At 55.9% G+C, this 27635-nt stretch overlaps 1 protein-coding gene across 12 annotated transcripts in view; it reads left to right on the plus strand.

Moving 5' to 3' along the window:
* Nucleotides 1-399: 399 nt before the first annotated feature.
* TFDP1 (transcription factor Dp-1) overlaps nt 400-27635 on the plus strand; it is a 57835-nt gene continuing 30599 nt past the window's right edge. For 2 of the 12 annotated variants that reach the window (XM_024231027.3, XM_009248816.4), the window contains exons 1-2: nt 632-767; nt 1656-1731. In XM_024231027.3, the coding sequence (XP_024086795.1) occupies nt 1720-1731 (12 nt within the window). In that variant the 5' untranslated portion in view covers nt 632-767; nt 1656-1719. The other 10 variants (XM_063715066.1, XM_063715067.1, XM_063715065.1 and 7 more) reach the window with 10 other exon arrangements.

Genomic DNA, 27635 nt, shown 5'->3' on the forward strand with positions numbered 1-27635 from the left:
TCCCTGCACACACTCATACATCCTGACATACCCGGCCCCCTACCTGCTGCCCCATGTGCACACACACTAGTGCACACACCAGTCCCCGCTCCCTCACATGCACACACACTAGTGCACACACTAGTCCCTGCTCCACCACGTGCACACACACTCTTGCACACAGCCGGCCCCGTTCCCCCACGTGCACACACCAGCCCCCACTCCCCCACATGCACACACACTCGTGCACATAGCCGGCCCCGCTCTCCCATGTGCACACACACTTTTGCACACAGCCGGCCACCTCTCTCTCCGGACACACACCGTCACAGGCGCGCACAAACACAGCCCCTTAGCCTCCGAGCGCACGCCGCGCGCGCGCACTGCCCGTCCCGGCGCAGGCCCCGGCTCCATCTCCGCACGCGCACGCGCACACACGGACACGCGCGCACAGCCCCTCCCCGCTCTCCCAGGGCGCGCAGCACTGGCGGGAGGAGCAGGAGACCGAGGAGCAGCAGAAGAGGAGGAGGAGGGCGCCGAAGGCGCGAAAAGGCGCGCAGGCGCGCTGCGCGGAGCGGGCCCGCCGCCGCCCACGTCACCGCGCCGCGCGCACGTCACGCCGGCCCGACGCTCGGCCAGGGTGAGCCCCGCGTCCCGGCGCCGCTCGGCCCAGGGCAGGGACCCCGCCACGGCCGGGACCGCCCGGCCCGGCCCCAGCCCGCGCCTCCTCGCGCCCCGCACCGCGCCCTCTCCGCGTCCCCGCCCGCGCGGCCGGACCGGGCAGCCAGGTGCGGGCGGGCAGGGGATGCCGCGGGAGCCGCGGGCGGGAGCCGGGGGTGCGGGCGGGACCCCCGGCCACCCTATCCTGTGCCCCGGCCGCGTGTAGGCGCCGCGCGGCCCCGACCCGCGGCCTCCCGCGCCCTGCGCGCTCCTGTGCCTCGGGGACCCCGCGCGCTCGGCGCTGGTGGGGGCTCCCCAGGTGACCGCGGGGCGGGGGTCTCGGGCCCGGCCCTCCCGGCCGACAGCAGCGTCCGCGCCCCGTGCTGGAGGTGGGGCCGGGGCCGGGGCCGGGGCTGGGGCCAGGGTCGGCCGGAGCGCGCAGGGCGGGGGAGGGGAGGCCGCCCCACGGCAGCCCGCGGGGACCCGGTTCCGGCGCGCGCGGGAGGCGCCTCGTGCGGAGGCGGCCCGAGGCCTAGTGACAGGCGCGCGGCGCGGACCCCGGAAGCCCACCTGTCAGAGTTACTGGTCAGCCGGGCGGGCGCCGCTGGGGTCTGGGGTGGACGCTGCGAGCCTGCACGTTGCGCCGGGACCCCGGGGCTGCGCCCAGGTGGGTGGTGGGGCACCCCCCTGCAGCGGCGGGAGGGAGGCGCTGCGCCCTGGCTGCCGGGGCTCGGCCCCACCCTCGGCCGCTGGGCGGGCCGTCGGGGACCTGGGGGTCGTGGTGGTGACCCTGCGGGCCCGCGGGCCACTTTTCCGCAGGGGGCATTTCCGTCTGGCGAGGCGACTTAAAATTCTGAGTGTGGGAGTCGGTTTGGCCAGCCCGGCTCTCAGGATGGAGGGTGCCTTTGGGAAGGAAGGTCCACGTTTTCTTTGAGATGTGTTATTTTTTAAACTTCTTTTTTCATTCTTACTTATTTCTTGTTTTTCCTTTTTTTTTTTTTTTTTTTTTTTACCAGAAAAATCATTTTTCTTCTCTGGGAAGGTGAACATTTGTAGCACTGATTTCCCGGATCTGGTAACATGGCAAAAGATGTAAGTATGTTTGCTTCATGCTGCACACGAATGTTTGCCTCGCACTAAATTCTTTGTAGTTCTCTGCCTTTATTTCAGAATGACAACATGTAAGCTACAGTAGTGTTTATTTTCAGACTTTTAAAGCGTCTGAAGCGGAATGAAGGTGAAAGATGGAAGGATCTGATCTCTGAAGCTGCGGTCACCACCCGCAAGTTGTGGCCTTGGATACCACACTGTGCAGTTGGGTGGTGATGGGGTGGTGCCTTCTGACTTTTTCCTTATCTTTACCGACTGTGTTAATTGATAATTTTGAATAAACGCCTTAATTAAATTGAGGTGGAGGGTGTTGCAGCACCGCAGCGAATCCTGCATTTCTTGGGGGGCTTCCACATGAGACACTGGACGGGGGCCAGGCCCAGGGCTCAGGCTGTAGCCACCTGCTGGCACCTGTCTTCCTACAGAGGAAGTTAATTCCACCTGGGTGGACCAAGAGCTAAGTACTTGTTTTGGCCACTTTTTTTCTCAGAAGGATGAGATTTCGTGATTTATGAAATCTGGTAAAAAATGCTACTTAGCCTGCTTTGCAGTTGTCATGAAACTATAGAAATTTTGAAAAATTTTTAAACTTGCATGGGGGAAAGAGGCTTTTAAGGCCAGAAATTTAGTCTATTTTATTGGTGTGCGGTTCTTTACCGTGCTTGGTTATGTCAGTCACTGAAACACCTGATTCTTTAGTGTTTCCCACCGTGCATCGCTCTGTAACTGAGTGAAAGGGGCTGTTGATGTGTTTACCTACTTAGCGCACAGAGTTGGAAAGAGTCCGCACATGCTGCCTCTGCCTGAGATACATCTGTAGCGAAAATGCATCCAGAGTGTGGAGCCCTCTCCATTGGCGCAGAGGTTTCAGTGGTCCCTGCGAGGCCTTTTGGGGTGTCTGCCCTCCCTGACCTGCGACCAGGCATGTCACATGGCATCCCTGCCTTCAAGCACTGGGGTCTGCTTTAGAGAGGGTGTATGAGCACCCAGGTGGACCCAATGTGGGTTTTTGAAGTCATATCAAAACCCCACCCCAGTGGGTGTGCTGCGAGGCTACTTTTATCCTCTCCACTGTGCTTGTCCGTACCATGCCCTGACCTCATGCGGGCATGCACTCAGAATGCCAGATGTGGGCACGTGCTCAGCACGCAGCCATGTTCATTACATCTCCTCACGGTGAGGAGCTGGGCCCAGGGCCTCGGTTAGAGCACGCTTCTGGTGTTGTGTGGTTTCCTGTGTGGTTTCTTCAGATGGTTCTCAAACATGCTTTGATACATAATGGATGGTGTCTCCGGGGCCCTCTTTCATTCCCCCTTGATTTCACTGGCACTGTCTGTGAGCAGCATGTAGTGTGAGGCTGGGGGTGGGGGGCATGCAGAAAGGTGGTGGGGCTCTGCAGGACCCTGACTGCTCCATCCAGTGTGGGCACTTGAGACGCAGCATTTGTCAGGGGCTGCATAGGCACAGGGTCTGGGGGCTCACCTTGCACTCGGGGTTGTGATCTGAGTTGGGGGTTGGTGCTGGGAGGAGAGTAGGATTCTATAGCTGGTGAGGCCTTCCCTGCTCAAAGCCTGGGAGTGGTCAGGAGTGTTGGGTCTGGCTGGAAAGTGAGGTTGTGAACAAGTCAAGGAATTTGATGTTTTCGCTAGCTCTTTTTTTTTTTTGAGACAGTCTCACTCTGCCTCCCAAGCTGGAGTGCAGTGGTGCGATCTTGGCTCACTGCAACCTCTGCCTCCTGGGTTTAAGCAGTCCTCCCGCCTCAGCCTCCCGAGAAGCTAGGATTACAGGCATGTGCCACCATGCCTGGCAAATTTTTTTGTATTTTTAGTAGAGATGGGGTTTCACCATGTTGCCCAGGCTGGGCTCGAGCTCCTGACCTCAACAATCCACCCGCCTTACAGGCGTGAGCTACCGCGCCCGGCCTAGCTAACTCTTTTAAGTACAAGTGTGACATTTGAGTTTTGAAAAGATGATGTTGGCAGCTTTTGCAGAAGGGAACATCGATAACCAGTTAGGTGTTTTTTCTTTTTGAGACGGAGTTTTGCTCGTTGCCCAGGCTAGAGTGCAATGGTGCGACCTCGGCTCACTGTGACCTTGGCCTCCTGGGTTCAAGCAATTCTCCTCCTCAGCCTCCTGAATAGCTGGGATTACAGGCGCGCCACCACAGCCAGCTAATTTTTTATTAGTAGACATGGGGTTTCACCATGTTGGCCAGGCTTGTCTTGAACTCTTGACCTCAGGGGATCCACCCACCTTGGCCTCCCAAAGTGCTGGGATTACAGGCGTGAGCCACTGTGCCCAGCCCACCAGTTAGGTTTTTAAAAGCACTGGTACTGCAGTAAAACCACAGGTGTATGTCAAAAGCCCTTATGCTGGGGGAAAGCTGTGCCACTTGGGTTGAAGGAGGCAGGCCTCCAGCTTCTAAGTGCCCTGGGGCCTCTAGAGGGCCATGAGGGACCACAGGATGCAGGGACCTGGAGCTAGGCCCTGGTAGTCACCATGGAGGAGGGGAAACAAGGACACCCAAGACCTGAGGCTGGAAGGTTCTGGAGAGAACACGAGAAAAACAACTTCGGAGCTTCCAACCTCAAGTAGGGCACAGGGAGACAAGCAGGTGGGAAAAGGCCACAAATGGCTCCATGTGAGTGAGGGGCAGAAAGAAGAGGATGAGGTCAGTCCTCTGGGGGTGTCATCTTTGAACAGCAGTTGACAGGCAGTGGGTGTGAAGGTCTCCATGGCAAGGAGCTACACACGAGGGAGGAGAGAAGTACTCTGAAAAGTTTGCAGAGTGGGTAGGAAATGACTGTGGAGCAGTGAGGAGAGTGATCAGTGATGGTGCAGTAGGTAGAGAGTGAGTGGTGGTGGACTTGATGGAGAGTGAGTGTGGTGGTGCTGGAGTGGGTGGAGAGAGAGTGGTGATGGTGTTGTGGGTGGAGAGTGAGTGGTGATGGTGTTGCAGGTGGAGTGTGGTGGTTCTGGAGTGGGTAGAGAGTGAGTGTGGTGGTGGTGTGAGTGGAGAGTGGTGGTGGTGGAGTGGTGGAGAGTGAGTGGTGATGGTAGATTGGATGGAGAATGAGTGGTGATAGTAGATTGGATGGAGAGTGAGTGGTGATAGTAGATTGGATGGAGAGTGAGTGGTGATAGTAGATTGAATGGAAAGTGAGTGGTGGTAGGACTGGGAGAGAGAGTGGTGATGGTGTTGTGGGTGGAGAGTGAGTGGTGATGGTGGAGTTGGTAGTGAGTGTGGTGATGGTGTTGTGGGTGGAGAGTGAGTGATGGTAGTGTTGTGAGTGGAGAGAGTGATGATGGTAGACTGGAGGAGAGTGGGTGTGGTGATGGTGTGGGTGGAGAGTGAGTGGTGATGGTGGAGTTGGTAGAGAGTGAGTGGTGATGGTGTTGTGGGTGGAGAGTGAGTGTGGTGATGGTGTTGTGGGTGGAGAGTGAGTGTGGTGATGGTGTTGTGGGTGAAGAGTGAGTGATGATGGTGGTAGACTGGAGGAGAGTGGGTGTGGTGATGGTGTGGGTGGAGAGTGAGTGGTGATGGTGGAGTTGGTAGAGAGTGAGTGGTGATGGTGTTGTGGGTGGAGAGTGAGTGATGATGGTGGTAGACTGGAGGAGAGTGGGTGTGGTGATGGTGTTGTGGGTGGAGAGTGAGTGGTGGTGCTGGAGTGGGTGATGTAGGGTCACAAGAGGAGGAAACAGCCTAGAAGGTGGCTGCCTTTGATGTTCCTTGAGTGGGCCCAGCTGGAGAAATGGTGAGAAGGATTAGGTTTCTGCTCTCTTGCTCAGGGACTTTTTATTTTATTGTACTTATTTGAATTAAAATGGTAAATTCAAGTGGAATATTTCTGTTTATACTCTGTTAAGTGGGAGAATGTGGAGAACAGGAGTCAGCTGCCATACGGCCACCTGGCTGGCGCCGGGAACCTGAGGCCTGGTCTTGCCCAGCAGGAGTGCTGGCATAGCATGGGTCACTTACAGAAATCTATGATCAAGATTATGGGCTGCTCTTGGCAATTTGGGGAGGATTTCGTTGCTGTGGGGACTGTCTGTTTCCATGCCTGGCCCACCCGGCCTGTGATAGCCTCAGGTGCAGTCCTGTCTTAAGTTTGGAGACACCCTGGGAGGTCCGTACAGACTCTTTGAGTTTCTGAACTGTCCTTGGAACATCTCAGGCCCTCCGCCTCAGGCCCTAGAGAGGCTGTCCTCTAGTTCCTGAGCAGGGTGGCTGTCACCTGCGGATCTGTGGGCTCCTGTTGCAGGTACCGGTGGTGCTCGGAACCATCCTCAGATTCAGTCTTGGAAGGTGCTTTGGCGCATCCTGTGGAGTCGGACAGGCCCTTGTCACGAGTCAGTCCAGCTGCAGGGGCTCAAGTTGTTCTAGAGCTGGGCTGGCAGGGCCCTTGGGTGAGGGAGTGTGGCTTGGCACTGGCATCTCGGCCTGCGGCCAACTTTCCTGCCTGCCCAGGCAGCATGACCCTTGGTGGGATCAGGCAGAGCTGTGCCTCTCCCCTCCCCACCTCGGAAGATCCTGCCGTCACACACGATTGTCCAGTGTCATGAAGGTTTGTAAGTGGGAAGGCGGGCAGATGATGAATTCATCAAACGTTACAGGGATGCTTTTGCTGTGAGACTTTGGGATGTAGCCCGTGTGGGGCTGTTCCTGGGGTTCTGTTTGCCTCTCCAAGCTCCTCCTGCCATTGGTAAAGATGCAGGGAATCTGAACTCGCTCTTGGGCTGTGCGGGGACTTGGACCTGGTCAGCTCCCTGTGCAGAGAACGTGGCTGTGGACGTCACTGCCCGGCATTCACGTGCCTTGGTTGTGAAAGCCATTCTGTGGGTGCCTGTTTGTGTCCTGTGAATTTATGGGGAAATCCTGGAATTGAGAGCTGGGGACCAAGAGAACTGTGTGCGTCCCACCATGGAGGCGTTTGAGTGATGCTGTCACGAGGCCCTGCTAATGCCAAGAGGGGACCAATGAGCTGCTCTAAGGGTCTACCACCAGGTGTCCTTTTACAGACCTGGACGGTGAAGTTCAGGCCTGAAGAGGTGAAGGTGAACCTGATGCAGCAACAAACTGCTTTTTCCTTCAGTGCTTGAAGAAGTGAATTCTGGGAACAGGATTCAGCGACTCAGGCCTTCTTTTGTCCTCATAAAGAAACAACTTTACATTTGAGGTTAAGAAGGTTGTCAGTTTAGCCCCTTCAGGTTTAAGTGTTGAAGTCTATGATGACGTGCTTGTTTTTACAACAGTCTTTTCATATTTCAGGATTTTTTTTTCTACATAGGATGAGGTTAGAGAAACTCTGAAGGGATATTAAAAATTAGAAAATTATAGGTTGGGCCGGGTGCAGTGGCTCACGCCTGTAATCCCAGCACTTTGGGAGGCCGAGGCGGGTGGATCACAAGGTCAGGAGATTGAGACCATCCTGGCTAACAGGGTGAAACCCCTTCTCCACTAAAAATACAAAAAATTAGCCAGGCGTGGTGGTGGGCGCCTGTAGTCCCAGCTACTGGGGAGGCTGAGGCAGGAGAATGGCGTGAACTCGGGAGGCAGAGCTTGCAGGGAGCGGAGATTGCGCCACTGCACTCCAGCCTGGGCGACAGGGCGAGACTCCGTCTCAAAAAAAAAAAAAAAAGAAAAAAAAAGAAATTATAGGTTAATTAAAAGTTTTGGCCCTGCTGGGCACAGTGGCTCACACCTGTAATCCCGGAGGCTGAGGCAGGTAGATCACCTGAGTTCAGGAGTTTGAGACCAGTCTGGCCAACATAGCAAAACCCTGTCTCTACTAAACATACAGAAATTAGCCGGGCGTGGTGGCGGGCGCCTGTAATCCCAGCTACTCGTGAGGCTGAGGAGGAGAATCGCTTGAACCTGGGAGGCGGAGGTTGCAGTGAGCTGAGATCACGCCATTGCACTCCAGCCTGGGTGACAAGCAAGACTTCATCTCAAAAAAAAAAAAAAAGAAAAAAGTTTTGCCCCTAAAACATGCTTTAAAAGAGGTATTATAGGAACATCTGGTATAAAATTCAAAAAATAAAAAAAGACATCTTTTTTCTTACATAATCAGCTCTTTGTTAGCTCTTTACTTTTGGTATTTGGAAGAAATCTCTGGAGCTCGTTGTGTAAGAATTAGAAACCACCTTTGGTGCACAGCTTGATTTGCAGTAGAACTGTTAGGTGCTCTTTAGGGGATGTTAAAAACTTTTCACTCTTGGTATTTACATTAAAAAATATTTTGTTGTAGAACAATTAGAAAATCCAGATTTGCAGTTGATATTTAGCTTGAATTACAGTGTGGCTTTCTGCTGTTTGCCATAAGAGACTAGGTTTGTCAAGTTTTGCTCAGAGGAGGCCTGGCAGCAGCAGGTGGCTTAGACTACGTGTGGGGATGGATCTGCGAGGGGAAGGGCAGGTGTCAGCGCTGGCTGAATTAGAGGCTGAATTAGGTGATCCCTCATCCCCGAGGCGTCTTACTCAGATGATTCTGGTTGTTCGGGTACTGGCCATGCACTGCTGTCTGTATCTTTGTGCATAGCCCAGGCCTGGAAAAGTGTCCGCCCTTTGTACCTTTTTCCTGGCTGGGTGAGATTCCCGCAGCATCCCAACTCTGCTTCAGGGCTCCTGTGAGGACAGGGACTATGGCTTTTAAGTTGTCGCGCAGTTCATGGGCGCTATTCACATGTGCTGCAGGTAATTTTGAGACTCAAGGATGAAGAGTTGTATCTGCCTCTTCCCGTTAGTCTTTTATGTGAATCCTGTTTGTTTGTTTGTTTGTTTTGAGACGGAGTTTCGTTCTTGTTGCCCAGGCTGGAGTGCAATGGCGCGATCTTGGCTCACCGCAACCTCTGCCTCCCGGGTTCAAGCAATTCTCCAACCTCAGCCTCCCAAGTAGCTGGGATTACAGGCATGCACCACCATACCCTGCTAATTTTTTGTATTTTTAGTAGAGACAGGGTTTTTTCATGTTGGTCAGGCTGGTCTCGAACTCCTGACCTCAGATGATCCGCCCGCCTCGGCCTCCCAGAGTGCTGGGATTCCAGGCATGAGCCACCACACCTGGCCATAAATCCTGGTTTTATATGGTCCAGTTTCTAAGGGATTCTGGTCTGATGAATGAAACCCTTGTGTGTCCCCTGTGGCTTTGAGATACAGTATCTTTTAACACAGGTGCTTGCCCTGTGCACCCTGGTCTCCTGTTCATTAACATCACGTCACTGGGGTCTGAGGAAAAGAGACAGTGTTATCCGCTTCAGTGGATGGGGAAGCAGGAGAGGGTCAGAAACCTGAATGGGTCAGCCCAGAATCCAGCATTGCCAACACGTCCCTGGCCCTCCCCTCCTGACCAGGTGACAGGTGTGGCGTATGCTGGTCCTCAGCCCTGCCCAGGAGACAGTTGTGGTGTCTATGGATCCTCAGCCCTGCCCAGGTGACAGGTATGGTGTGTGCTGGTCCTCAGCTGTGCCCAGGAGACAGTTGTGTGCACGGGTCCTCAGCCCTGCCCAGGTGACAGGTGTGGTGTCTGTGGGTCCTCAGCCCTGCCCAGGTGACAGGTGTGGTGTCTGTGGGTCCTCAGCCCTGCCCAGGTGACAGGTGTGCTGTGTGCTGGTCCTCAGCCCTGCCCAGGTGACAGATGTGCTGTGTGCAGGTCCTCAGCCATGCCCAGGTGACAGGTGTGCTGTGCACGGGTCCTCAGCTATACCCAGGTGTCAGGTGTGGTGCGTGCAGGTCCTCAGCCCTGCCCAGGTGACAGGTGTGGTGTGCGCGGATCCTCAGCCCTGCCCAGATGACAGATGTCCTGTGCACAAATCCTCAGCCGTGCCCAGGTGACAGGTGTGCTGTGCATGAATCGTCAGCCCTGCCCAGGTGGCAGGTGTGGTGTGCGTGGGTCTTCAGCCCTGCCCAGGTGACAGGTGTGCTGTGTGCTGATCCTCAGCCCTGCCCAGGTGACAGGTGTCCTGTGCGCGGATCCTCAGCCCTGCCCAGGTGACAGGTGTGCTGTGCACAAATCCTCAGCCCTGCCTAGGTGACAGATGTCCTGTGTGCAAATCCTCAGCCCTGCCCAGGTGACAGGTGTGCTGTGTGTGGGTCCTCAGCCCTGCCCAGGTGACAGGTGTGCTGTGTGCTGGTCCTCACCCTGCCCAGGTGACAAGTGTGCTGTGTGTGGGTCCTCAGCCCTGCCCAGGTGACAGGTGTGCTGTGTGCTGGTCCTCACCCTGCCCAGGTGACAGGTGTGGTGTGTGCGGGTCCTCAGCACTGCCCAGGTGACAGGTGTGGTGTACGTGGGTCCTCAGCCCTGCCCAGGTGACAGGTGTGGTGTGTGTGGGTCCTCAGCCGTGCCCAGGTGACAGGTGTGGTGTGCACGGGTCCTCAGCCCTGCACAGGTGACAGGTGTGTTGTGTGTGGGTCCTCAGCTGTGCCCAGGTGACAGGTGTGGTGTGCGCGGGTCCTCAGCCCTGCACAGGTGACAGGTGTGCTGTGTGCGGGTCCTCAGCCCTGCCCAGGTGACAGGTGTGCTGTGTGCTGGTCCTCAGCCATGCCCAGGTGACAGGTGTGGTGTGCGCGGGTCCTCAGCCCTGCACAGGTGACAGGTGTGTTGTGTGTGGGTCCTCAGCCACGCCCAGGTGACAGGTGTGCTGTGCACGGGTCCTCAGCTATACCCAGGTGTCAGGTGTGGTGCGTGCAGGTCCTCAGCCCTGCCCAGGTGACGGGTGTGGTGTGCGCAGATCCTCAGCCCTGCCCAGATGACAGATGTCCTGTGCACAAATCCTCAGCCGTGCCCAGGTGACAGGTGTGCTGTGCATGAATCGTCAGCCCTGCCCAGGTGACAGGTGTCCTGTGCGCAGATCCTCAGCCCTGCCCAGGTGACAGGTGTCCTGTGCGCGGATCCTCAGCCCTGCCCAGGTGACAGGTGTGCTGTGCACAAATCCTCAGCCCTGCCTAGGTGACAGATGTCTTGTGTGCAAATCCTCAGCCCTGCCCAGGTGACAGGTGTGCTGTGTGTGGGTCCTCAGCCCTGCCCAGGTGACAGGTGTGCTGTGTGCTGGTCCTCACCCTGCCCAGGTGACAGGTGTGGTGTGTGTGGTTCCTCACCCTGCCCAGGTGACAGGTGTGGTGTGTGCATGTCCTCAGCACTGCCCAGGTGACAGGTGTGGTGTACGTGGGTCCTCAGCCCTGCCCAGGTGACAGGTGTGGTGTGTGTGGGTCCTCAGCCGTGCCCAGGTGACAGGTGTGGTGTGCACGGGTCCTCAGCCCTGCACAGGTGACAGGTGTGTTGTGTGTGGGTCCTCAGCCGTGCCCAGGTGACAGGTGTGGTGTGCGCGGGTCCTCAGCCCTGCACAGGTGACAGGTGTGCTGTGTGCGGGTCCTCAGCCCTGCCCAGGTGACAGGTGTGCTGTGTGCGGGTCCTCAGCCCTGCCCAGGTGACAGGTGTGCTGTGTGCTGGTCCTCAGCCCTGCCCAGGTGACAGGTGTGGTGTGTGCGGGTCCTCAACTGTGCCCAGGTGACAGGTGTGCTGTGTGCGGGTCCTCAGCCCTGCCCAGGTGACAGGTGTGCCCTGTGCGGGTCCTCAGCCCTGCCCAGGTGACAGATGTGGTGTACACGGGTCCTCAGCCATGCCCAGGTGACAGCTGTGTGCATGGGTCCTCACCCTGTCCAGGTGGCAGGTGTGCTGTGTGTGGGTCCTCACCCTGCCCAGGTGACAGGTGTGGTGTGCGTGAGTCCTCAGCCCTGCCCAGGTGACAGGTGTCCTGTGTGCTGGTCCTCAGCTGTGCCCAGGCTTGGGCTGTGGGTGCCGCCCGTTCCTAGTGGACATGGAATCCTTGTGTTACTGAGTGACCTGTGTGTGCTGGTTGCTGCACCAGCGGGCTTTTCTGTCGCAGTTGCTTTTTAATTGTATCCATTAAGTAGACTTTCCACAAGAAAAGAATATGACTTACTAAAAAAAGTTCAAATAATATTTCTTCTGATTATAAGAGTAATCTTAGTTGCAGAAAATTTGGAAAAATTCTAGGAAAGCAAAAAGAAGAAAATGAAGTCACGTTAATATGTGAGCTGAATTGTTAGGGTTTCATAGCATATGCCTGTTGGATTTCTATTTAGCCGTGTGTAATAAAGGCAGCTTTTCCAAAATGGGAATGTACTGTACCTTCTGTTTCTAATCTTTTCACCTCAGTATATTGTCAGTGTTTTCTCTGGTCAGTTATGTTTTTCTACCATGTTTTTAAGCAGGTGTACATTTTTGGTACGTTGGGGAGTCGTAGATGGTCAGTTACTGAAAAAGTGGGTTAACGTGGGAGATAATTAAAAAAAAGATGCTGTACCTAAACACTTCATTTTACGTTCAAACAGATGTGCATCTGGTCCCCAAATCTCTTGGCTCTGGACTGAACGCCCCTTCTTGGAGAGTGGGCCACCCCTCAAGCCACGCCCACCATACTGGGTTTTGATTTCTGTAGACTGAATGGAGAACATAAAAGACATCTCAGGACACGGAGTGCAGCCTCCTGGGTTGTTTGCAGTTTTCCCAGGATGCTGATAACAGTGCTGCTGGTATAGAGGGGTGTCTGGAATGAGCAAGGCTAAGTCTGAGACACATGTGGATCTGTCCGAGAGAGTCCTGTTGGCCTGGCACTTTACAGGAGAGGCGGTGGAGTTAGGAGCGCTCTTCCTGCTGTAGGGATGTGTCTCAGTAATTACCCACTCCCCTGTGGTTGGGGATTCTAGTGGTTTCCAGTTAAATCTTCCCAAATTTGCACAAATCCAGGATGAGTCTTAGGATGAACTCCTGGAGGTGAAATTGCCTGTGTGCGTGCATGTCTGTGAGTGCAGACGCTGGTCTTTTCAGGTCGCTTTCAGCACAGTGTGAGGTGTAGCCGTCAGGCTTTTTAGCTGCTGTGTAGTCACTTACTTCCTCTCCTTGAAAGTATTAGTGGCGGCCGGTCGCGGAAGCTCACACCTGTAATCCCAGCACTTTGGGAGGCCGAGGCGGGCGGATCACGAGGTCAGGATATCGAGACCCATCCTGGCTAACACGGTGAAACCCCGTCTCTACTAAAAATACAAAAAATTAGCCGGGCGTGGTGGTGGGCGCCTGTAGTGCCAGTTACTCGGGAGGCTGAGGCAGGAGAATGGTGGAAACCCAGGAGGCGGAGCTTGCAGTGAGCCGAGATCGCGCCACTGCACTCCAGCCTGGGTGACAGAGTGAGACTCTGTCTCAAAAAAAAAAAAAAGAGAAAGTATTAATGGCTCAGAGTAATTTGTATGGGACTTATTTTAGACTCTACTATTTCTTTTGCCGTTAAGAAAAATCAGGGCTTGAATGAAAATATCTCATGTCACCACTATTGATAGAACCTGAATTATATTTTGCAGGGAAGCAGGATGAAGAGGGAGATGACCGTGGTGGGAGTTCAGCCTCTGACTTTGTTTTCATGCCTGAGTTTGAGGTCATACGTCTTACCCAGTTATTGACTCTTGGAGGCCATTCCTGCTTTAGGGCATCCTTTGACTCCCGGAGTCATTTTTAAGCTTAGAGGCCTTATCTGGAACGATGCAGCATGGAGGACAGATGTCTGCCTCGGTGTCATCCCGGTAGCCCGAGTTGAGCTGGCTATGGATGAGGGGTTCCTCTTGCTTCGGGAGACCCTGGGTGTCCCCTCCCCCAGTATGGCCAGGTTGGGGAGGAGGAGCACACATTCGACAGCTCACGGGGTGTGCAGCCACAGAACTGGAAACCTGGTCTGTAGGCTCCGTGTCTGGGAGCTCTTCAGGCCGGCGGTGGAGCCGGCTAGCCATGATGACTTTTGCCTGGACTTAACCTCTTTTTCCTCTAACAAATGGAAAAGCAGTTCCCATTGGAGTGGCCAGACCAAATCCTATTCTGGGGCGGAAGGGGATGAAGGTGGTCAGCATCGAGGTTGATCTTGATGCCAGTTCATGTCCTCAGCATCTGTCCCCCATCCCAGGCTGTGGTTCCAGTGGCATTTATCACACGTGGACGCTGATCTGGAAGCCCTGCTTCGTGTTTTTGGGCATTTGTTCCCTGGAGCCCTGTTTTTGCTCACTGTTGAGACAGAAAGCCTGCTGGTGAGGAGGATGTGCGTCCCCTCACCCCAGCCTGTCCTGAGCTTGCCTCACTGTGCGTCCTTGTGGGTGGGCATCAAACCCCACACCTGAGTCTGCTGCGGCTCTGGTGCCTGCCCGGCGCCATTGTCAGGGTGGGTGTCCTGGGCCCTCTGGACACCCCCTGGTTGCTGCTCCGTTCTGACCCCAGGCCACCCTGGAGGAGGGTTTCTGAGAGTGCCGGTGGCTCACTCTGTCCTTGGATGACTTGGTTTTTATTAAAATGGAAATGTAAATTCTTTCTAAAAGGGAAAAGAGTATAATGTAAAAACTTTTTCAGAAGAGAAATTAGATTAACATATTGTTATTTTTAAAGTTAGCTGATATGATAAATAAATAGATGAATAGAGATAGTCTCTACCTCCCACAGGCTGGCGGTATACTCGGGCGAGGGCTATGGGGCGGCTCTTCCCTGAGGCCCCAGGCCTGGACCCCGTCACGCTGTCTGGCAGCGTGTGTTGCATTTCCCTTGGGAGGATTTTCCCACCAGAACCTGTGTGATGTGTTGTGGAGGAAGCTGTGTGAGGCAGGGGTCCCGGGGACTGCACGGCTGGACTTTGCTAGCCCTGCGACCTCAGGTGGGGACTCCTGGCCTCTGTGTGCTCGCCTGTCCCACGTGGGTGGCCAGCCGCCCTCCCTACCTTTCAGTGAGGGAGAAAGGAGGGCATCAGCTGCTTGTCGCGTCCTGGCTGAACTTGGATGGATTCAAAAGAGTGAACATAAGGCTTTGACGAAATTAGGAGCACCTCATAGGCCTGGGCGCTGTGTAAGACCTCCTCCCAGCCACGAGGGGCTAATCTGATCAGAGCTGGAGGGACGGCCATTGCCGTGTTCCCAGTTTGAGGGCTCTGAGCTCAGGAGCATCCAGACACGCTGAGGACTCTGCGGCCCCTGCCCCTGCCCCTGTCCCAGTGTTGCACAGAGGGGCCCTGGCTTTCCCTGGGCACTGTTTAGAATGATTGAGGGGGTGGCGGGTGGCCAGAAACGGGAGAGGTGGAGTCTCCGAGGCATCAGGCCTCCCCTGCAGGCTGTGGCTTCCAGGAGGGCTGCGGGCATGAGGTGTTCAAACACAGCAGTGACTTCATAAGAAAAGGGAGTGGAGCCACCGACATTTCAGGTGAGTCGTCGTCAAGAGTGCGGAATCCAGCTGTGTTGGGAGCCACTGGCTGGTGCCTGGCCAAGTTCCCGTCTGGTCCCTCTACTCCCCACCACACCAGCCCTGGAAAACCGAGCCTGCCAGGTTCATACCGCACAACCCAGTGCAGCCAGCCCGAAAGACAGCGGGAGGCAGGATGCAAGCACCTGTTTAACGGCTGTGGAACTGATGTATGGGTTTTCCAGGCAGTTTTGCATTTGTGCCTGTTGTAGACTAGAGCATCATTTGGTGTTTTTCTGCTGGAAAAGCAGGCTTTAGAGTGGTGGCTGAAAGTCTGGTTATAGATTATATAGATTAGAGCAGCCTCTCTTGGGAGAGGGATGCAGCGTCTCCTGGGAGAGGGATGCTGGGTGCCTGCCTTCCAGGTGTCCGCTCATGAGTGGATGGGCCCCACCATCTGTGCCTGCTGGGGCTTCAGAATCCACTGGTTTCCTGAAGGTTCTGGTGCCCCCAAGCACAGCCCCACCTCCCTAACCTGCCCTCCTGTGACTCGCATTGTATGTGAACTTACCTCCTCGCTCTTCAGCTTCCCCTGCCTGATGGCTCCAGGCTGTCCCCTGAGGACCTGGGGTTCGTGTTGCCCTCCTGGGTGGAGTCTGCGTCCCCCTTTCCTGGTCATTTAAGTTGCGTGGGGCCGGGAGGAGGTGTTCTCTGCCCCTGCGTGGCTCGCACTGTGGTTCTGTGGCTGCTGTCCCTCTGTCCGCTTGGGGTTGCCAGCTTCCTCTGACTCTTTCTTAGGGTGATGTTCGGCCCCACCCTCGCCTGCAGCTCGTCACCTCTGGGTGGATCTCGTTAGGTGTGCGGCTTTTCCCTTAGTTTAGAAAATGAAATCGCCTTATTGCTTTGTTCAATTATGAAAATGGAAAGTTTATTTAAAAACGTAGGGTGCAGAAAGGTGTCAGAAAGTAAGCAGTCATCTGAAATGACAGTCACGGGGCTCTGCTGTTAAGGCTTTTTGGTGATTGTTTCTGGGGATAACCTAGATGTGTGTGTTTAAATACACATGTACAGTATGGAATTTTAAATAAATGAACTCACATGTTTTGTTCACTGCTATTTTTTACTCAACAGTTTGTTCTAGGTTTCTTTTTTCACATCAGTAAACATAAGCAGAGATAATTCTAAAAAGTTTGTGGAACGTTTCAGACACACACAAAGGAGAGAGGTTTTGCTGGTGCCTCATCCCTGTCACGGACCTGGGTGACTCCCTGCCGGGCCAGGGTGATCATTAAGTAGTTACTAAATATTCTGGCATGTGTCTGTCAGAGATAGTCATTCACTCTTATTGTCACATTGGCAGCATTTAGATTTCTCAAGTTGTCTCAAATTTGGAAAGTTTGTTTGCATTGGAGCCTCGCCCCCTCCAGGCTGCTGGAGTCTGGTCTCGCTGATGCGCCCTCACTTACTCTACCCTGTTGATGCACTACCCTGGCTGAATGTTCATCCTTCGAAACCCTCAAAGTTGTTGGGTGTTGGGGCCTTTGGGAGTGACTAGGATTGAGTGAGGGCATGCGGGTGTAGCCTCCCCTGCCCCGTTGGATCAGTGTCCTTATAGCCAGTCCCCAGGGCGAGCCTGCCCTTTTCCCACCTTGTGAGGCCCAAGGAGGAGATAGTAGGTGCAGCCTGGAAGCTGGCTCTGCCCTGACCTCCGGCTTCCACATCCAGGACTATGAGAGAGAATCCTTGCACTTAACCACGAGAGAGAACCCAGGACCGTGAGAGAGAACCCAGGACCGCGAGAGAGAACGCAGGACCGCGAGAGAGAACCCAGGACCGCGAGAGAGAACCCAGGACCGCGAGAGAGAACCCAGGACCGCGGGAGAGAACCCAGGACCGCGGGAGAGAACCCAGGACCGCGGGAGAGAACCCAGGACCGCGGGAGAGAACCCAGGACCGCGGGAGAGAACCCAGGACCGCGGGAGAGAACCCAGGACCGCGGGAGAGAACCCAGGACCGCGGGAGAGAACCCAGGACCGCGAGAGAGAACCCAGGACCGCGAGAGAGAACCCAGGACCGCGAGAGAGAACCCAGGACCGTGATAAAGAATCCTTGGACGTAGGGCTCCAGGACCGTGAGAGAGAACCCTCACATGTAGGGCTCCAGGACCACGATAGAGAACCCAGGACTATGAGTGAGAATCCTTGTATGTAGGGCTCCAGGACCATGAGACAGAACCCTCACGTAGGGCTCCAGGACCATGATAGAGAATTCAGGACTGCAAGAGAGAACCCAGGACCCAGGACTGTGAGAGAGAATCCTCGCACGTGGGGCTCCAGGACCATGAGAGAAGGAGCCCAGGACCGTGAGACAGAACCCTTGCACGGAGGGCTCCAGGACCACGAGAGAGAACCCGCCTGCTCTTCCCGCTTTATGCTTTTGCTCGCTCGGAGCGTGTTTGTGAGATGAGCCTTCGCGCTGTCCCAGATCTTCTCCAGATGCGAGGTTCTTTTCTGCTGCATCCCTCCTCTGTGGTGGCACCATCTCCTCTTCCCTGAGGTGGGGAGATGTTGGCCTCTGTAGCTGAGAAGGGCTGGGCCTGGCGGTCACCCAGCGTCTCCTGCCTGGACTTAGCAACTTGAACCAGCAGCGTCTGTCACCTCCTAGTGCCTGTTAGGAGCCCAGGTCCCCATCCAGCCTGTCCCGGGCAGCTCTGGCCTGTGGTGCCCTGAGTTGGTCCGGGCAGGAGCACTTTCAAATTAACTTGCCCGGCTGCTGGTGGGATCCCGCTCCTTGTGGGCTGCTGGTGGGGGTGTGTTCTTGCACTTTGCCATGTGGGCCTCTGCGTAGGGCAGCTCGCTGGTGGCTTCCTCAGGGTGAGCCGGCAAGGTCAGAGTCGGTCTCTTGAGGCCACCCTCACCCTCACCAGGCTCTGGTGCTTGGTGGGAGCAGGGCAGGACAGCCCACGTGGGGGCCCCTGCAGGGCCAGGGTACCGGAAGGGGTGGCTGGGGCCGCTGGAGGTCATCCCTGAGCTCTGGGGTTGTGTTTGTTCCCAGGTGTGCTCTCCAGGGTCCAGGAGGACTCCTGGGAGCTCCAGGCTGGGGTCCCAGGCCCAGCCCCAGAGGAAGGGCCTGTGGCCAGGTGGGCAGAAGGTGCCAGCTATTTGTGGTGGGCAACCCAACAGCCAAGAGGGAGGAGCAGAGAGAGTTCTCCGCAGGAGTCGAGGGAGGAGCGGGCGGAGTTACCCGCAGGAGTCGAGGGAGGAGCGGACGGAGTTACCCGCAGGAGTCGAGGGAGGAGCGGACGGAGTTACCCGCAGGAGTCGAGGGAGGAGCGGACGGAGTTACCCGCAGGAGTCGAGGGAGGAGCGGGCGGAGTTACCCGCAGGAGTCGAGGGAGGAGCGGACGGAGTTCTCTGCAGGAGTCGAGGGAGGAGCGGATGGAGAGAGTTCTCCGCAGGAGTTGAGGGAGGAGTGGATGGAGTTACCTGCAGGAGTCAAGAGGGGAGCGGACGGAGTTCTCCGCACGAGTCAAAGGAGGAGCGGAGAGAGTTCTCTGCAGGAGTCCCGTGCTAGGGTCAGGAGGGCCCTGGTAACAGGTGGGGCCCATCCCAGCTGCTGTTTATAGAGTGGCCTCTTCCCCAGGTCTCTTCATTCATTATGCAGTTTAATGTGCAGTGCAAGTGTTTTCTGCCCTGGGGTCTGGCGCAGACCACTCCAGTCCTCAGGGGGATCCCTCAGTGCAGCTGGGTCACGTTCTTCTCAGCTCTGCTTACTTTTGAAATTAAGATTGTTCCTTGACACTTTTATGGCTGTTGCATAGGCAGAGTTGAGTGGCTATGACGGAGACTGGGTGACCCTCAAGCCTGAATCATTTGCAGGGTCCCCCCTAAGAAGTGTGTGGCCCTGGCATCCCTCTCTCCAGCCCTCTCCTGGGCCTGGCTTGTGAACCTGTGATGTCGGGACTGCAGGGCCCATGCCGGGCCGTTTTCTTACCAGGCAAAATTCCTGCTTCACAGAGTTGATGCCAGGGTGTCAAATCTTTTGTCTTCCCTGGGCCATATTGGAAGAAGAATTGTCTTGGGCCACATAAAATAGAATAACACTAGCAATAGCTGAGCTAAAAAAAAAAACTCATAAAATTTACAAATTTGTGTTGGGCTGCATTCAGAGGTGTCCTGGACCACATGCAGCCTGCAGGACATGGGTCGGATAAGCCTGGTTTACACTCTAGTGGGGAGCTGTTAGCAATGGAAATGGTCAGTTGTTCAGTAGATTAGAAAGTGCAGAGAAGAGTAGGGGAGAGAGGGGTGAGACAGCGCGGGGTCCAGGTGTATGCCCCACCTGGCTGCTGTGTGTTGCTTGCTGACCCCCTCACGGGCCTTCGAGTGTAAGGGAGAGTCCTCTTCATGCCCTTGCACCCTCCTGGGTCTCTAGGGCTTGTGTGTCCCCAGGGGAGGAGCCCCCTGGACACACCCTGGCGGGTGCTGGCTGGCAGAGAGGGAGGCGGTGAGGGCCCGGGCAGCGCCTCCATCCAGACCAGGCGAGTGCAGCTCCAGGTTGTGAGAACCGTGGTCACCTGTGTGTTTTAAAGATGACGGCAGTGATAGGCCCCCTTTTAGGCCTGGCGTGGAAATTAGTCACATTCGTAGACCCTGTCACAAAGTGGGCACTGGCGACGTCATCTTTTATAGTTCTCATTTTCAATTGGTTCAGCTTTTTCTAGCAGCATGGCGTATTTTAGGAACATGTGTTTTGCTGTTATTGCTGCTACTTATAGTACGGTTTTGTCTAATGTAAGACAGAAGAGAATAATCAACTGTTATCTCCATGAAGTACAAACACAAATATAGTTGAATATAGTTTTTCTAATAGAAATTAAGATTAGTTTTAGCCAAGGAGCACCTTTGCTGTTGGCTTATGTGTTAATGTGTTTAGCATCTTGAGGTGTCCTTACTGGGAGGTAGGGTTGCATCTTGAGTGTAAAGATTTAACAGGAAAATAAGTCCAGTGCATATGTCTTAAAATTAATAGCAATTTCAGCAATATGTTAAAAACACGAAGCTGGGCCAGGCGTGGTAGCTTATGCCTGCTTGAGCCCAGGAGTTCGAGACCAGCCTGGGCAGCATAATGAGACCTCGTCTCTACTACAAATAAAAAAAAATTAGCCAGGCATGGGGTGCGTGCCTGTCCCAGCTGCTTTGGAGGCTGAGGTGAAAGGATGGCTTGAACTGGGAAGGTCAAGGCTGCAGTGAGCTGAGATCTTACCACTGCACCCTAGCATGGGTGACAGAGTAACAGCCTGTCTCAAAAAAAAAAAAAAAAAGGCAAATTAAACCATTTGTGTTTTGGTGCTTGTTACTGAGTTCCTGTGGGTCACAGCCCACAAGAAACGCAAGGAGGACCCACATGAGGGTCTTTCCTACAGTTCATTACATGCTCAAGCTGGTAATTGTGGTCTTGTAGTATCTACTGAATATCAACCCGTAAGAATGACTTCATATTAAAAAACCACAGAGGCTATAATTGGGTCTGTCTTAGTAAGTTCTAAAGCGTCGGTGGAGACCCAGACTCACACCCACACTCCTAAGGGCAGGACACAGGGGAGGCTGTGGCCTTGGATCCTGTGTGGCTCACATGGGGTTGCCTATTCAGGTGCTGAGTTTGAGATGGGAGCTAGCAAGGCCACAGCTGGCCCCTGGCCTGGAGAGTGGGGACTTGTGCTGAGGCCACTTTGCGGTTGCCCGGCAGGCCAACGTGCACCCCTTGCGCATCCTGTTGACACGAACACTGAGTGGACAGACCTCGGCCGGTGTTCCTGTTAACAGGTCCCACTTAGCAGCCGCCATTTACAGCCAGCCCGGGACCTGCCTGGTGGGACCCCTGGTAGTTCTGTGTCCTAGGAGCCCCTCTTTGTTCCAGGCCAACCAGGACGGATGGTCACCCCACATACAGGGTTCTAAACGTTCTCACGTTACACTGGGGATCTGGTGCTGTTGTCTTGGGCAGGAATGGAGGCTGAGGGTCTGCATGTTTACTGCTGTGCACGGGCCCCGTCCCGGGAGCAAGGTGGAGCCCATGTGAGGAGGTTGTGGTCTTTGTAAAGGTGGGCAGCAGCGAGTCATGAACTGCAAACTCTTGGTAGGTTTTGGACGGGACGTGGCTGGCTGAGCTTCCTCGTGGCTGTGTGGAGCCTCAGCGGGGCGTCGTGTTTGATGGCAAATGGGAATTAAATCATGGCATCATCACTGTCTTTTTCAGGGACGATGCTGCACTTAGTTCTTGTGACTCTTCCTGTTGTCAGTCAAGGGGGTCGTCATAACATTCTTCCCTGTCCTTGGGGGTCACCTTCCAGGAAAGGGGTGGGTGTCAGAGAGTGAGTGCGGCTTTGAAAGGCTGATGTTGAGTGGGATCCCGTTTTTTAGGTGATGGTGCCAATGAGCTTTCCATGTGGAACTAAGTTTATGCAGTGTTCAAGATCCATTCAAAGATGAATTCAGTGACGACCTGGTTGATGAAAAGAATCACTTTTTTTTAATGTTCTAGAGAAAACTCTTTAACTGCTGTATTAGTTATCTACTGCTGTGAAACAGACAAATGTAGTGGCTTAAAACAACAATAAGCTCTCTTCTCCCACACAGTGGCTGTGGGTCAGGAGTTTGGGAGTGGCTCGATTGGGTGCTTCTGTCCTGGAGTCTGATGCGGTTGCAGTTGAGATGTTGCCCAGCTCTGCAGGCCTCAAGGCCAAGGTCTTGGAGTCTGCTTTCAAGATGTCTCACCCTCGCAGCAGTAGCAGGAGGAGCCCTCAGCACCAGGACCACCTCAGGGCCGCTTGAGTATCCTCACACCGTGGCACCAGCTTTCGCCAGAGGGCAGGGAGTGACCTAGCTTCAGAAGTTGCCCCTTTTTTCCATCCTCCTGGGGGTCACAGAAGTCAGTTCAGGGAGAAGGTGACACGGTGATGAGTGTCCGCAGGGGATCCTGTGGGAAGGCGGTACGGTGGTGAGTGTCCGCAGGGGACCCTGTGGGAAGGCGGTGCGGTGGTGAGTGTCCGCAGGGGACCCTGTGGGAAGGCGGTGCGGTGGTGAGTGTCCGCAGGGGATCGTGTGGGAAGGCGGTGCGGTGGTGAGTGTCCGCAGGGGAACCTGTGGGAAGGCGGTGCGGTGGTGAGTGTCCGCAGGGGATCCTGTGGGAAGGCGGTGCGGTGGTGAGTGTCCGCAGGGGATCCTGTGGGAAGGCGGTGCGGTGGTGAGTGTCCGCAGGGGACCCTGTGGGAAGGCGGTGCGGTGGTGAGTGTCCGCAGGGGATCGTGTGGGAAGGCGGTGCGGTGGTGAGTGTCCGCAGGGGAACCTGTGGGAAGGTGGTGCGGTGGTGAGTGTCCGCAGGGGATCCTGTGGGAAGGCGGTGCGGTGGTGAGTGTCCGCAGGGGATCCTGTGGGAAGGCGGTGCGGTGGTGAGTGTCCGCAGGGGATCCTGTGGGAAGGCGGCACGGTGGTGAGTGTCCACAGGAGAGCCTGTTGGAAGGTGGTGCGGTCGGTGGTGAGTGTCCGCAGGGGAGCCCGTTGGAAAAGCAGCGTGGGGGTGGGTGTCTGCAGGAGAGCCTGTTCTGGTTGCTTGGGCTGCTGTCACAAGAATGCCATGACCATGAACTGGGTAGCTTGTAAACAACAGGAATCCACCGCTCACAGCTCGGGAGCCTGGGAGTCCACTGTCAAGGCCCTGGTAGGTTTGGTGTCTGGTGAGAACCGCCGCTTGGCTGGTAAATAGCGTCTTATTGCCGTGCCCTCGCCTGGTGGAAGGGCCAGGGAGCCCCTTTATCAGGGCACATACTCCATCCAGGAGGCTGTGCCTTCATGGCCCAGTCACTTCCAAATACCGTCCCAAGCAGGATTAGGAGGACCACACGTGAAGACGCCGCACAGCCCTCCTGGAGGCTGTGTGCCCCGGCCCTGCCATCAGCCGCCTTTTCCCGCTCAGGTCTCCCCACTTCACCCGCCTCCAGTGCTGGTTTGTAGAACATTTGTGTGACTTCTTCAGATGATCTGTAAACAGAGGCAGTCTAAGTGGTGTTTTGTTTTCTAATTTCCTTTATGGAAAGGAGAGTTTGCATTTCCCTTGTGATTTTGACACACATTGTATTATGAAATATTTTCAGTGTTTGTCAAACTCGGTGTGGGGTAAGCGCGTCCCACCAAGATAGGCGCTTACAGGCAGCCACAGGAACCCACTGTGTGGTTTCCTTTTAGGCTAGATTTCCTGTCTTACAGCTTCATGTTCCTAGTTGGAAATTAAGGTTGAGACTGTAGTCAGGTGTGCATTTATTCATCCGCCAGCTCTGGAGGGATCTGCTTTAGAGGCCCTGCAGCCCCACAAGTCATGTCTCTCAGTCCGTGGTTCTTAGCTGAGGGTGGCTTTGCAGTGTCTGGAGATGATTCTGGTTGTCTCACCCAGGGTGAAGGCTGAGGATGCCGCCAAACACCCTGCAGGGAGGTTGGCCCCTGACAGAGCCGTGCAGGCGGCAGTGGCAGCACTGTTGCTGCGGCTGAGACAGCGCAGGGCGTCATTCATCCCCCTGCCTCCTGGGCCCAGAGCTTCTCCAGGAGAAAGCTGAGGAAAGGGGCCAGCCGTGAGCTGCTGGTGCTTGCTAGGGATCTGGTGACACCTGGGCACGTGGCTGGTGGAACCAGCAGGCCAAGGCTGTGGATTTTGAAGTACTATCTGCCGTTTCCACTTTCAGAAGCATGAGTTGCATAAGGAAGGGGAATGAAAGGGTTTTTCCTGGAGCAAAATGATGTTTGTGGCAGACACAGTTGGAACCACAGACGATGCCACGCTTGTGTCAGCAGTGCGACACTGGCCTTGTTCTCTCCTCATTGGCTGCCGTCACTGTGTGCTGCGCGTGCCGTGCAGTTACCCCAGAGCTTTATGTTATAACATTGAGGCTGGTGGAGAAAGACCAGCCCCTTCACCCCATCTCAGACTTCCTGGAAGGGCCGTCCGGGTCCACAACCTGGCCCGTTAACTCCCTGGGCAGCTGCTGGGGAGGAGGAAGCACTGCCCGGAAGGAGGGGCTGTGCCAGTGGGTGGCGGTGACGGGGGGCAGTGGTTTCCTGGACCTGGGTTTCCTGGGTGTGGGCTACTCAGGGATTGCTGAGTTCCCATCCCAGCCGGGGCTGACCACCAAGTTGATGGGGCAGAGTGAGAAACATCCAGGCCACCTGTGCCACAGCCCCCACGGCTGCCGAGGTCTCCCCCGGGCAGGGGCAGTTGGTGTTCTCGCAGGGCCTGTGTTGGTGCACATGAGGAGTGTTTTCTGTGAGCAGCGGTGGAATGTTTACAGAAACGAGCGTCGCGGTGGCTGGGCAAGGCCCGTGGCTGAGTGCACAGTGGCCCTGGGCGGGGCTCCTCTGTTGGGGCCTGACTTGCCGGCGTTTCATGGAGGCCGCAGGCAGCTGCTGTTCCTGGGGGTCTTCCACATGCCCTGCAGGCATGGGGAGGAGCAGCCCCCACTCTGTCTCTGCCCATCAGGCTGCCCCCGCCAACGGAAAAAAGGCACTGTGCCACCTTGGGCAGTGCGTGCCCAGTGCCAGTCCCTGGCCCTGTACTTTTTAGCAGGTGCTCATTTGCTCATCCTGGTGAGGGAGGCGATAGACAGGGACAGCGGTGCAAAACGGCTTCAGAGCCTGAACCACGGTTGCCACAGGCTGGGGCTGGAGTGCAGACGCCATGCAGGGGGACTGGGCACAGCCCTGGCTGTGCAGGCGGGAGGGTGGTCATCCTCCACAGCTGGGACTTGCTCTGTCAGACCCCCGGCAGGGCTTCCTCCAGCTCCATGCACACGGGGCTGGAGTGTGCTGCACTCCCACACAAATGCTCAAGCTGGGCCCAAGCCTGACCAGCCCTGGCTGAGGCCCTTGCCTCCTGGCCTCACCCACCAGGCCTTAACCTCCTGGCTGTAGCTTCCTGGCCTTACCCTTCTGGCCTTACACACCTGGCTGTTCTCTCCTGGCTGACCTACCTTGTGTTTAACTTCTCAGTCTTACCCAGTGTGCTTGCTTTCACCTCCTTGGTCATAGTCACCTGACCTTACCTACTTTGCTGTAGTGTCTTGGCCTTCATCTCCTGTGGGTTCTAGCCCACCATAGCCACTTGGCCGTGTGTACCTGGCTCAGCCACCTGTCCAGACCCACTCACCTTTTTCTAACTGGCCGTACCCTCCTGCCCTTTCTCTCCCAGGCTTAACGTCTCGGTCTTAGCAACCTGGCCTGGATGGTAGTGCCCTCATGGTGACCAGGACGTCTAGCGTCTCACACCTGTAACACACGAATGGGTGCCAGCACAGAGCCATGCACTCTGGCCTTCAGGCACCATCGTTGACCACACGTCATGCTTTTCCTGGTGTCGTACGTTTGTGGCAGCGTAGCCCTCTGTGGGGCCTGTGCCGGTGCTGTGTCAGGTGTGGTGGCCTCAGAGCACCTCCTGGGTGTGGTCAGGTTCTTGCTCCACGGCTCTTTTCCTTGAGATTGCGTCACACGCCGTCTGTGGGCCCCTGGGCGTGGTGGAGCCTTGATCCCAGCCCCTTGGTGTGGCCAGTGTGATGCAGCCCCTCCTGCACATCCTACCTCACCTGGCTCTGTGTGCAGGTGGTCACTGGGACGTCCACCCATCTCCCAGCAAGTCCCACAGCCAGGGCTGGGACGGTGCCTGCAGCACAGCCAGACTCAGAAAATGCTGTTGGACCCGGTTGGAACGGCAGTCATGACTGTCTTTTTTTTAGCGTCCTAGGATGTGAACTTGCCGTGGTCCTCGGGCTTACTGGCAGCCCTGGCTTTCCTCATCTTCTGTAGGGAAGTGGAGTTGTGAAGATGCCCAGGAAATTGCCCAGTGGTCTTGCAGTGGTCGTCTTGCTGGGCTTTGAGTCTTGGCTGCCTCCCCTGTGTCCCCTGACTGTTACCTGGGTGGCACCAGGGGGTCATGGCGTCTCCTCGTTCCCATGGTGTTGTCTACGGAAGGGTGCATTCGGGTGCCTTTACCCTCAGCGAAGACAGCAACCCCCATCGCTGCCCCCCAGCCCCACTGCCTGAGGTGCATGGCCTCCTCGGACCCTGGGTACTCAAGCATGCTGCTGTGTGTGTGCTCACACTCAGGCTGCCACGCCTGTGCTGCCAGCACGCCACTCCCAGAGGCCGCCCCTCCAAGGCCTCCTCTTGGGATGGCTTTTCCTTCGCAGAGCCCAGCCCCTGGGGACTGATATTTTGTTGGGACTAGGAAGAGAATAAAAGATTTCATGGCTTTTCTGGAGAAGCAGGATGAGGTTGACAATTCTGATAGGAGTCCCCCTTAATGTGTCTTGCTGTGTGGCTGAACCATTATGTGTGTGTTCCTGCCGTGTAGCTGTACCATTATGCGTGTGCTCTTGCCATGTGGCTGTACCATTAGGCGTGTGCCCCTGCTGTATGGCTGTACCGTCACGCGTGTGCCCCTTCTGTGGCTGTGCAGTCAAGCGTGTGCCCCTGCTGTGTGGCTGTACCGTGATGCGTGTGTGTCCTGTGTGGCTGTAGCATCACGCATGTGCCTCTGCCATGTGGCTGTACCATCACGTTTGTGTGTTCTTGCTGTGTGGCTGTACTGTCATGCATGTGCCCCCACCGTGTGCTGTACCATCATGCGTGTGTCCCAACTGTGTGGCTGTGCCATCACGCGTGTGGCTCTACTGTCACATGTGTGCCCCCACTGTGTGGCTGTACCATCCCATGTGTGCCACTGCTGTGTGGCTGTACTGTCACACGTGTGTCCCCCCTGTGTGGCTGTACCGTCATGCATGTGTGTTCTTCCTGTGTGGCTGTGCTGTCACGCGTGTGTCCTTGCTGTTGGCTGTGCTGTCACGCGTGTGTCCTTGCTGTTGGCTGTGCTGTGACGCGTGTGTCCTTGCTGTTGGCTGTGCTGTGACGCGTGTGTCCTTGCTGTGTGGCTGTGCTGTCACGCGTGTGTCCTTGCTGTGTGGCTGTGCTGTCACGCGTGTGTCCTTGCTGTTGGCTGTGCTGTGACGCGTGTGTCCTTGCTGTTGGCTGTGCTGTGACGCGTGTGTCCTTGCTGTGTGGCTGTGCTGTGACGCGTGTGTCCTTGCTGTTGGCTGTGCTGTGACGCGTGTGTCCTTGCTGTTGGCTGTGCTGTGACGCGTGTGTCCTTGCTGTGTGGCTGTGCTGTGACGCGTGTGTCCTTGCTGTGTGGCTGTGCTGTCACGCGTGTGTCCTTGCTGTGTGGCTGTGCTGTCACGCGTGTGTCCTTGCTGTTGGCTGTGCTGTGACGCGTGTGTCCTTGCTGTTGGCTGTGCTGTGACGCGTGTGTCCTTGCTGTGTGGCCGTGCTGTCACGCGTGTGTCCTTGCTGTGTGGCCGTGCTGTCACGCGTGTGTCCTTGCTGTGTGGCTGTGCTGTCACGCGTGTGTCCTTGCTGTTGGCTGTGCTGTGACGCGTGTGTCCTTGCTGTTGGCTGTGCTGTCACGCGTGTGTCCTTGCTGTGTGGCCGTGCTGTCACGCGTGTGTCCTTGCTGTGTGGCCGTGCTGTGACGCGTGTGTCCTTGCTGTGTGGCCGTGCTGTGACGCGTGTGTCCTTGCTGTGTGGCCGTGCTGTGACGCGTGTGTCCTTGCTGTGTGGCCGTGCTGTGACG

Source organism: Pongo abelii, chromosome 14, assembly GCF_028885655.2.
Source record: "Pongo abelii isolate AG06213 chromosome 14, NHGRI_mPonAbe1-v2.0_pri, whole genome shotgun sequence".
Lineage (NCBI taxonomy): Eukaryota > Metazoa > Chordata > Mammalia > Primates > Hominidae > Pongo > Pongo abelii.